Source organism: Sorex fumeus, unplaced genomic scaffold (genome assembly GCF_029834395.1).
Source record: "Sorex fumeus unplaced genomic scaffold, SorFum_2.1 ptg000033l, whole genome shotgun sequence".
NCBI lineage: Eukaryota > Metazoa > Chordata > Mammalia > Eulipotyphla > Soricidae > Sorex > Sorex fumeus.
In genome coordinates this window covers 7707203-7716282 of record NW_026606090.1, presented here as the reverse complement: position 1 = coordinate 7716282, position 9080 = coordinate 7707203, and the positions used below count along the sequence as shown (strand labels likewise).

The 9080-nt window shown below is 49.4% G+C and overlaps 1 protein-coding gene across 9 annotated transcripts in view; it reads right to left on the bottom strand.

Annotated features, from left to right (window-relative positions):
• Window positions 1-217: 217 nt before the first annotated feature.
• The window catches only part of CAMK2D (calcium/calmodulin dependent protein kinase II delta), a 262278-nt gene continuing 253415 nt past the window's right edge, over window positions 218-9080 (bottom strand). For 8 of the 9 annotated variants that reach the window (XM_056116619.1, XM_056116624.1, XM_056116621.1 and 5 more), the window contains 5 exons: window positions 8999-9074; window positions 6286-6380; window positions 3546-3774; window positions 1815-1909; window positions 218-667 (listed from right to left, as the gene is read on the bottom strand). In XM_056116619.1, the coding sequence (XP_055972594.1) occupies window positions 1843-1909; window positions 3546-3774; window positions 6286-6380; window positions 8999-9074 (467 nt within the window). In that variant the 3' untranslated portion in view covers window positions 218-667; window positions 1815-1842. The remainder of the gene's footprint in view (window positions 668-1814; window positions 1910-3545; window positions 3775-6285; window positions 6381-8998; window positions 9075-9080) is intronic. The other variant, XM_056116625.1, reaches the window with a different exon arrangement.

Sequence of the window (9080 nt, the reverse complement as noted above, 5' to 3'; positions counted from 1 at the left end):
ATCACAGGGCAGTGAGTCACAGACGCTGCTTATTTAGCCCAAGTGATTCTGCCACATTTCCATGGACTCTAATCGTTAAATTGCGACTGAGCATTAAAGTCATCACTCCAAGAAACTGACGGCTTTGTTGCTGTTGTCATTTTTTTTGGGGGGGGTGTGTCTGTGTGTGTGTTTTGGCCTTTTTTTCTTAAATATATATAGATGTGTGTGTGTGTGTGTGTGTGTGTGTGTGTGTGTGTGTGTGTGAAACAAGCCCAAACAAATGAAGAGCAGAGTTTTGTCTTTTTAAAAAAAATTTTACATTTCTCTTACAAACTGTCATTCAGAGGACAATTTTTAAAGTCTGTTAAATCTTGGCATAAACAGAGGAACTGGATAAAGAATTACAGAGTTGGAATATTGTGGAACTGTTTTTTTTTTTCTTTGACATCTGCCATCCCCCTGTGATGGCCAAGGGTGACTGGAGTTTGCAAGGAACATCCCAAGGTCGAGTGCAAACAACGTGGGCGGGGGACTCGAGGCCGAGAGGAGGCGTCACTAAGCAGAACACGGACCTTCACGGCTTCACGCACTCAGAAACATGCATGAAGAGGAGGAGGGGGGCGCCCAGGGTCCCGTCCACGTGCCTGGAGACAGAGAATGTGGAGGTGGCACTGTTGATATTTAGCTGGAAGGAGAAAGTGAAGGGGTGGGGGGAAGGAGAGGAAGAGATAAATTACATCAATGTGCAAAACACCCTCAGATCCTTTGTCAAAGATGGGACCCTTGCGCTTTCCTAAGAGCTAAGTGTCGATCGGGAATCTGTGTGTGTGAGATCTCGGTCAGTGGTCTTCAGAGATTAGATGCCACGAAATCAAAACAGAGATGACAGGCAAACCAGAAACTGGTCTTCTCTGTTCCTAGGGCCACACCCAGCTGCGGCCAGCCAGTCCTGGGATCCCTCCACCCCAGGCCCAAGCCCAGATGTTTGAAGTAGTCAAGGCAGTCAAGTGTCGTCTGCTCAAACAGTCGGAAAGTCCAAGTTCCCCTTTAGCTTGTGTCGTTATTCCAAGACTCCTTGGGAAATCAAAGCTACATACCAACTGGATAAGGGATAGAGCCTCAACAGTTGGGGAAACCAGATGATTCTTACTTAATTGGAGGCTTTTGTGCTCTCAACCACCATGGCTCTGAGAGAAGGCATGGTCAGGCGTGTGGGCATCCCCCACACCCTTCTACCTTCTAAGGGACGGGCAACTTTGGGACAGCCCAGGCAGGAATGTGGCTGACGACAATCAACTTTCAGGTACCCTGGGCAACTATGTGAGTGTTTAAAATCTCACTTGATGATTCTCCTAGTCCCGTGTCCCAGGCCAAATACTGAGAGCTGGTTTGGGCATGGAAACCTCTTGTGTTATGTGCCACTCTTGCCAAGTGTGTGAAGCCATCATCGTCACCAGCCTCCCGACTGACAGGTGAGACACGGCGGGATCTGTGAGGTCTGGATCACTGACTTATCTGTCTATACTGGCCCTCACTGCTCTTTGCCAGGTGAAGTCAGATGCCGCCATCGGCGGGCAGAAGACAAACACAGATGCTTGGGAATGGGTGATGCTTCCTGGTGTTTATACCCGCACATGGGGTCAGGGCTCAAGAGCTCAAGCAAAAATGCTAGAAACTTTCAAAGACCTATTCCCCCCTCCACCCTCTTGACTAGCACGTGAGACAAAATACCCTGAATTTGACGTCAGAGAAAAGATCCCCCGGGGAAGGGGCCCGTGGGCAGCTTGGCAGTTGGGCCCGCGGGCGAGCATCATGGAGCAGATGTTACTTACAAGACCCACAGTGAAGGGTTTTCAGGCCTTAGATGTTTTGCCACAAAGAGGTGCTTCCTGAGAAGTTTTCTTTCCCATTTGGAATACAGGACGGCCTATTAAGAGAAGCCCCACTTAAGCCACGTGGCGTAGGATGACGTTGTCTTAAATAGGCTCTATCCCAATGGTGCTGTGTGGGGCTGCCAGGGTCTCAGCTCCCAGCACTGCGGGTCCCATCTCTCTCAGCTGGCCTTGGCTACATGCCTCATTGCCAGTAGACACACAAGCACACATGTGTGTCTTTGCCATTGTTGCTATCCTTTGGTGTCTTTCTAACAATAACAGCTATTTTTTTTAAATTTTTAGAATAGATTGTGACTATTTTTTTGTCTGCTGTGACCCACTGTTTTTTTCTTTCTTTTTTTAAAATAAATTCCAACAGTGTTGGTGAATCATTAAGCCAAAAGAGAAGGCCTCTGAAAACCACTGTGGTAGGGGAGTCCATGAGGTCGTGATGAACATGTGACAAGCTGAAAGGATGTTGCCATGAGCTTGACTTCCTTTCCCATTTCCCAGCCCCCCAGGCCCCGACCCCATATCAGGAAGAGTCAGCGGGTTCCGAGTACAGCTTTCCCTGTGGAACTAGCCCCTCCTTACCACCGTGACCCAATTTCCTACTGCGACCAGGCTTTCGGGCTTTCTCACCCCAAATCCTACCTGAGCTCTACTCAAGCTTTCTTCCTGCGCTTTCCACCTTCCTAGACCCCCCAGTTCCGCTAGTCATTTAAGACCTTGCTTGACATCTGACTTCCTTCCGAGCCCTTTCCAACAGTAAAGTAGAGCTTGCTCTTGCTTGTGCAAGAGTAAGTTGGTTGTGCAAGAGTAAGACTCTTCTCTGAAGGGGACTGTGGGGTTTCTTTCAGAGTGCTTCACTGGACACTGGGGATAGGTGGCCTTATCTCTAAACGACAATATACATTCCTTGCCGGCCATGTGCCACGTTTTGATGTAACTGGCGAGAGCTGACGGCCGTGAGACGCTGGGGATCGAATCTGGAGCCTTGCGCTTGCTTGCATACATTCCGCCTTCTCACCTCCCACCTTCTCTGGGGTAAGTGATGCCTGGAGGAGACACCAGGTATCCAAGAAGGTGCCTGTCCCATAGTTTTCAGGGTAGGGGGAAGAACTCCCATGCAGTGTTCTGAGGGCCCAGGGCCACTCCCAATAATACTCGGCTAAGTGGACAGGGCAGGGCAAGGCTTGGGCCCCCGAGGTGCTGGGCTTCTGTCTCGGGTCTGGCCCAGGCCACTGACCACTGAGCATTGCCTGGGCCCCGCTCGTCTCATCGTCAGTTGGTAGAGCAAACACGCGACCCCGACTGAGCAATGGGGGGAGAGGTCCCAAGAGGCCAGCCACTTTCAGAATTCCTCTCTGTCCCGGGGTTCTGGCTAGAGACCCTTCTCAGTTTGTCCCTCCCACATCTCTCCCCAGGGACCGGGCAGGCATACACGGCCCCCGAGTGCTGCTGGGAGAAATCATTTGGAGAGAGGGATCACTTTGAACTGGCCCTACTCCTGGATGCACCCAGCCCACCCTGTCCAGTTGGCCTGTCCTTCTCTGGGGTTGGAGGCAGCTTATTGGCAGGGTGGGGGGATGACGCACCCCTGCCGCTGGTCACTTGTTCCCGCTGACGAGCATTGCGCTCGTGACCCAACCTGGGCTCCCTGGCCCCCGGCTGCCTGGAAACACTCACTTGATGGGGACGGTGGGTGACCCCGAACGGTGGAAGTGCACGTTCTGCCACTTGCCGTCCCGGCGGTGCCACACGCGCGTCTCCTCCGACTGCATGGTCTTGGGCATGCCGCCGCCGTCCATGTACTGCGTGAGCCGGATATAGGCAATGCAGGCAGCGTCCTCGCCCACCAGGTGCACGTGGGGGTTCAGGATGATGGTGTGGATGGGCTTATTGCTTTTGGACAGAGCTGCAAGCGAGTGACATGAGAGGGACAGTGATGCGTCTGGGTCCCAGAAACCCAACTCACGACATAAGTGCTTGAGCCGGGACCAGCCAAGGGCCTGCTGTTTACAAGGGCTCCTCCTGGTCATTTGCACCAAGGAGGGGCAGGGTGCTGGGCAGAGAATAACGGGGTGGGGAAGAACAGAAGCAGACAAAATGCCTTCCAAGGCTCTCCTTGGCAGACATTTCCTATGCCCCGCCCCCCTGGAAACTCTGTGGGGGTGGTGGGAAGCTGGAGAGAAACTGATTTACAACAGGAAGTGGTTAGAAGAAGAGAGGGAGAAGATCAGGGGTTTGGCCCAGGTGTGGGGAGAACTTTCCTGTCTTCCTCCCCAGGCGAGCCCTCAGGGCAATTGGCAGGATATCCGGTGGTCTTTGTTTGTGGTTGGTAAAGTTACAGGACAGGGGAAATCTGCCAAGCATCAAGCGAGGAGAGGTGTAGCTGTGTCTAAAGGCAGTTGGTTCTGGCATGAGTTTATTTCCATGACCCACTCTGGGCCTCGTTTACTCTGTGTGTCTGTTCCAGGGGTGAGAGGTGGGGTCCCAGGGCTTGGAGCTGATCCCCCCTCTACCCCCAGTCCTGGGTATTTTGACTCCAGCTCCCTCTTCTTCTTCAGGGAACCAGAGAAAGAATGATGCAGTGTAGACTTGACTGGCGGGCTTGCTTAACACTCTGTTATCCAAGAACGCTTTTTGTTCTTGGGGGCGGGGGCAGAGGGAAAAGCCTATTTGAGTGAGTCAGCGCTGCAGTCACAAAACAGTGAACCAGTGGGAATATCTGTGTTTCTGAAAGATGCCGATGTAGATCATGTGAAATAATCCATCAGAAGGCGCACAGGCTAGCTGTCCTGCGCTGGTGTCAGCAGGGAGGGAGGGAGGGAACAAGGACAGAGGTCCTAGAGCAGGTGCTACACCGTTCTCTTTGCTCGTTTGCTTGTGCATGGAAGAAAATATAATTCATTCAACATCTTAAAAATCCGTCCATGCTAACTAAAGCAGGTGTTCGTACTCATGCTTCTTATGACAGGAAGTGAGTTTACATAGGCTATGCCTCCTTATCTCCTCCTCACCTTGCTGGGGAGAGTTGGATTCATTCATTCTGCATCAGGCAGAAGTGATGCAATACCCAATATCTTAGGTCTAAGGAAAAGGACAGGAAAGATTTCTGGTCTATACTTTTCTTGAGGGATTTCTGGTCTATACTCTTTTTGTTTGTTTTGTTTTTGGATCATACCCGGGCGATGCACAGGAGGGGTTACTCCTGGCTCTGCACTCAGGAATCACTCCTGGTGGTGCTCAGGGGACCATATGGGATGCTGGAAATCGAATCTGGGTCAGCCACTTGCATGGCAAACACCCTTCCTTGCTGTGCTATCCCTCCAGTCCCTGGTCTATACTTTTCTTCAGGGATTTCTGGTCTATACTTCTCCTGAATGATTTTTGGGTTTCTTTGGTTAGTTTCTCTACATCGTCTATTACCTCAGACACTGTTCCATTCCTCCTGATTTGAATGTAAGCACAGCTCCATGTGTGATTACTTGCCTTCTTTTACCCTTCATGTCGAGAACCAGCCCTCAATATGCTTGAAAGCATCCTTCCACTCACATATCCTGGCACGCAGAGGTTCTTGGACTTGTTCCCCTCTAAAGCAAACTTTATTAGCAAAAGTTGAAATGACACTGATATTGTGGGAACTCATTTTGTAGCTTTTATCGGGTCTTTGCTGGGGCTTTCATGGGGTGTCTTCAGTCAACATGACTTATTTATTTTCCGGGGGTGCGGTAGGGGCAGGAGTCAGCCACACCTGGGGATGCTGCAGGGCTGTTTCTAGCTCCATGCTTAGAAGTGACGCTTGGCCATGTTAGGGCAACCGTGTGTGGTGCTGGGGATCAAACCATGGCCGGCAGCATGCAAAACAAAGTGACCTAACCCTTGCTCTACCTCTTTAGCCCCGACATTACTTTTTAAACAAATGTTTTCAAACATTTTTCATCACACACCAGAACTTTAAGTCTGAATATATATACAGATATGTCACTGTCACTGTCATCCCATTGTTCACCGATTTGCTTGAGCGGATGCCAGTAACGTCTCCCTTCATCTTAGCCCTGAGATTTTAGCAACCTCTCTTTACTCATCCTTCCCAAAAGTGCCACATTAGAGGCTCTTTCAGGGTCAGTGAAAGAGACCCATTATTGTTACTGTTTTTGGCATATTGAATACGCCACAAGGAGCTTGCCAGTCTCTGCCATGTGGGCAGGATACTCTCAGTAGCTTGCCGGGTTCTCTGAGAGGGAGAACTATACATATATATCTCTCTTAAAATTTTAAATATAAGAAACATTGATGTTGCAATAAAAAAAACTGGATTAACGTAAAACCTCCCTGCAAAAAATGAGTCTCAGAATCTGCAAATTAGGGAGACATGTGAAAAGAAGCTGGAAAAAGTGTGCTATTAAATTAAGGATAAATGTACCATTTTCAAAGTAGAATCGATGAAAGTCCATCCCTTCCACTAAATTTCCCAAAGCTTCTGGTTCAAACGCAGTGAGGCCTGGATCACAGATTTTTCTGTAGGGGAGAAATGAAGTGAGGAATTGGTGAGTGAGTTTTCCCATTGCATGTGTCTCTCTACCTCACACGCCTTTCACAAGAAATATGAAACTCTTGAGCAACGGACTCTGAGCAAAGCATTTTGCCAAAGTCAGGAAAGGGGCATGGCCACTGCGTTGCCCAAAGCTGCCACCCTTCACCAGCTTTACCGCTGGGTGCCTGTATCCTAAAGAACAGCATGACAATTCTAAGTGTCTGAATTTGTCAGGCTTCCCCTAGGTTTTCTCCCACTTGAGTTTCTTAATTTTACATGTTCTGTAAGGTCGAGACACTGCACCTTCTCCAGCCATTTGCGGCTCTAGAATCTTCTGAGCACCTTGATACTTCCTCAAAGTGTGCCAGGCATCTGGGTGCTGATGGTGGCATGGTCTCCGTTTCCTGAGAACCCATGGCCAGGAGACCCTAGGAGACTTCCAATGTGCTGGAAGTTATGGTAGCTGCCACGAGGCTCAGACCCACCCACCCACACCCACCCACTGTTTCTCTCCATCTGATTCCTAGAAATACGATTCAACAAAGAGGTGGAAACAAAGTGGTTTCCCTAAGGAAATGTGGTTCAAGCTAGAATTCTACAATGGTCCTGGGAGATGACTACAAGGGCTGGGGCAGGATTTGCTCAGCACGTGAGAGCCCCAGGCTCACCCGCCTGTCCCCTCCAAAGAAAGGAACTGCCCAACACCTACTGTGTGGCGGATATTTTCTGGAAGTACAATGGCGCCCCAACCATTGATGTTTCATTGAGACGCAAGACCAAGTGCTTGAAAAGCACAGGCCACTGACAGGGAAAAGGAAGGCAGAGCTGGACATTCCAGAATGAGGAGGAGAGGCTTGTGGTGGGAGGTGGGAGGGGCAGTGGGATGTGAAATGAAAGTCAGAAGACTTGCTGTGACAAAGTCTGGGTTCAAAGAAATGAGCGGAAGTTAAAAGAAACTAGATGAAAGGAACATAGATGGAAGGATCTGGAATTGTCTATTGATTTGTTTTGTGGGGCAATATGGTGCTTGCAGCTACACCTGGTTTCACAAACTCTTTCCTATGAAGGGGAAACTCTTCCCCATCCAACAGAATGACATTTGAAAAGGCTAACTCACCATGGCGCTTCTGAGTAATGACACTTTTCATTTATTCTTTAACTGTTTTTTTGGGGGGACTGGGAGGGGGAGAGGACACCTAGTAGTGGTTGGGCAGGACTCTGAGCTCTGTGCTCAGGGTCTATGGGGTGCCAGGGAACAAACCCAGGTTCTCAAATGCAGACCGGGTGTGCTGCCCATTGAGCCTCTTCTCTGGCTAAGGAGTGGATGTTTTTCAAAGATACTTTAAAAGTAGAAAATACTTTGAAAGTAGAACATCCCAACGGCTCTTCCTCTTGGTAAAGCAAGCCTTAGAGACGGAGGTTGGGGGCGTGGGGTGCTAAGAGCTTTCACACTTTGCCTCGCTTTTCCTGTGGGTTCTTCCTGTATGTTTCACACACGCACAGACTCTTTCTAAGGAGCAAACTCGGAAGACCCACATTCCCATAGCAACAGCGATCTCCTCTGGCAGGGCCTCTCTCTGTCCTTTATAAATAGGACCTTGGTGAATCAGAATATTTTATGACTTGATTACAACTACTCTGCAGAGAATTTGCATAACTCTCTTGGCTCAATGCTTGGGGGAATCAAAGCAGTTTCAGGGATTGAACTCGGGCTGGCCACATGCAAGGCAAGCTCCTTCATCACTAGTGTCTCCAGCCCACTGGAGAGATACACACGAATATTCTCCACTGAAGAACAGACCCGGTCTTCTTTACCTTTACACATTCACCCGGGACAAACTTACTGACACCAGACTTTGTACACTGACACTGTCTGAAAGCTTTATTTCAGATGAAAGTAACTTACTTTATATTGTCTATATTCCTGCAGCATTAGAACACCTTTTCTTTGACTTTTCCTGAGACAAATGTAAGAGTGATAAAGAGGAGAGGGAGGAACTTCCTCTTTTTTTCTTTGTCCCAGCTGCTCCGTAGAGCTGAAAAACACACACACACACTCTCTCTCTCTCTCCTTTCTCCCCCCCCCCTTCATCTATACCCCACAGTGCTCAGGGGTTACTCCTGGCTCTGCATTCAGGAGGGAAGTTGGCACTGGTGGTGGGATTGGTATTGAAATATTACATGCCTAAAACTCAATTATCAATAACTTTGTAAATCACAGTTAAATAAAAATTATGTTAAAAAAATCACTCCTGGCAGGCTTGGGGGACTATATGGGATGCCACTGGGAATTAAACTCAGGCTGGCCACATGGGCAAGGCCAGCATTCTACCCATTGTGCTATCTCTCGGCCCCCTGAAGAACATTCTTAACCTGCTTCTCAGTGCTTTCCTGTCCTTTCCCACAAGTTCCCATCTGGGTGGGTGGGTGGGGGGGGGTTCTTGTACCACCTTCTTGTGTGCTCCCAGGAAACCCTGGGGCTTCTGCCTTTGTTGGTGGATTCCAACACAGGAAGATTTCTCCTGGATCATGATGACCTTGACACCCCTGACGTCCCGAATGAGACGGTCTATCAGGCCACAGGCGGGCAGGTCCTACTCACGTGTATGCCTCGAAGTCTCCATTGTTGATGGCCTCGATTAGCTGCTCGGTGACTTTGATGATCTCCTGCTTTCGTGCTAGAA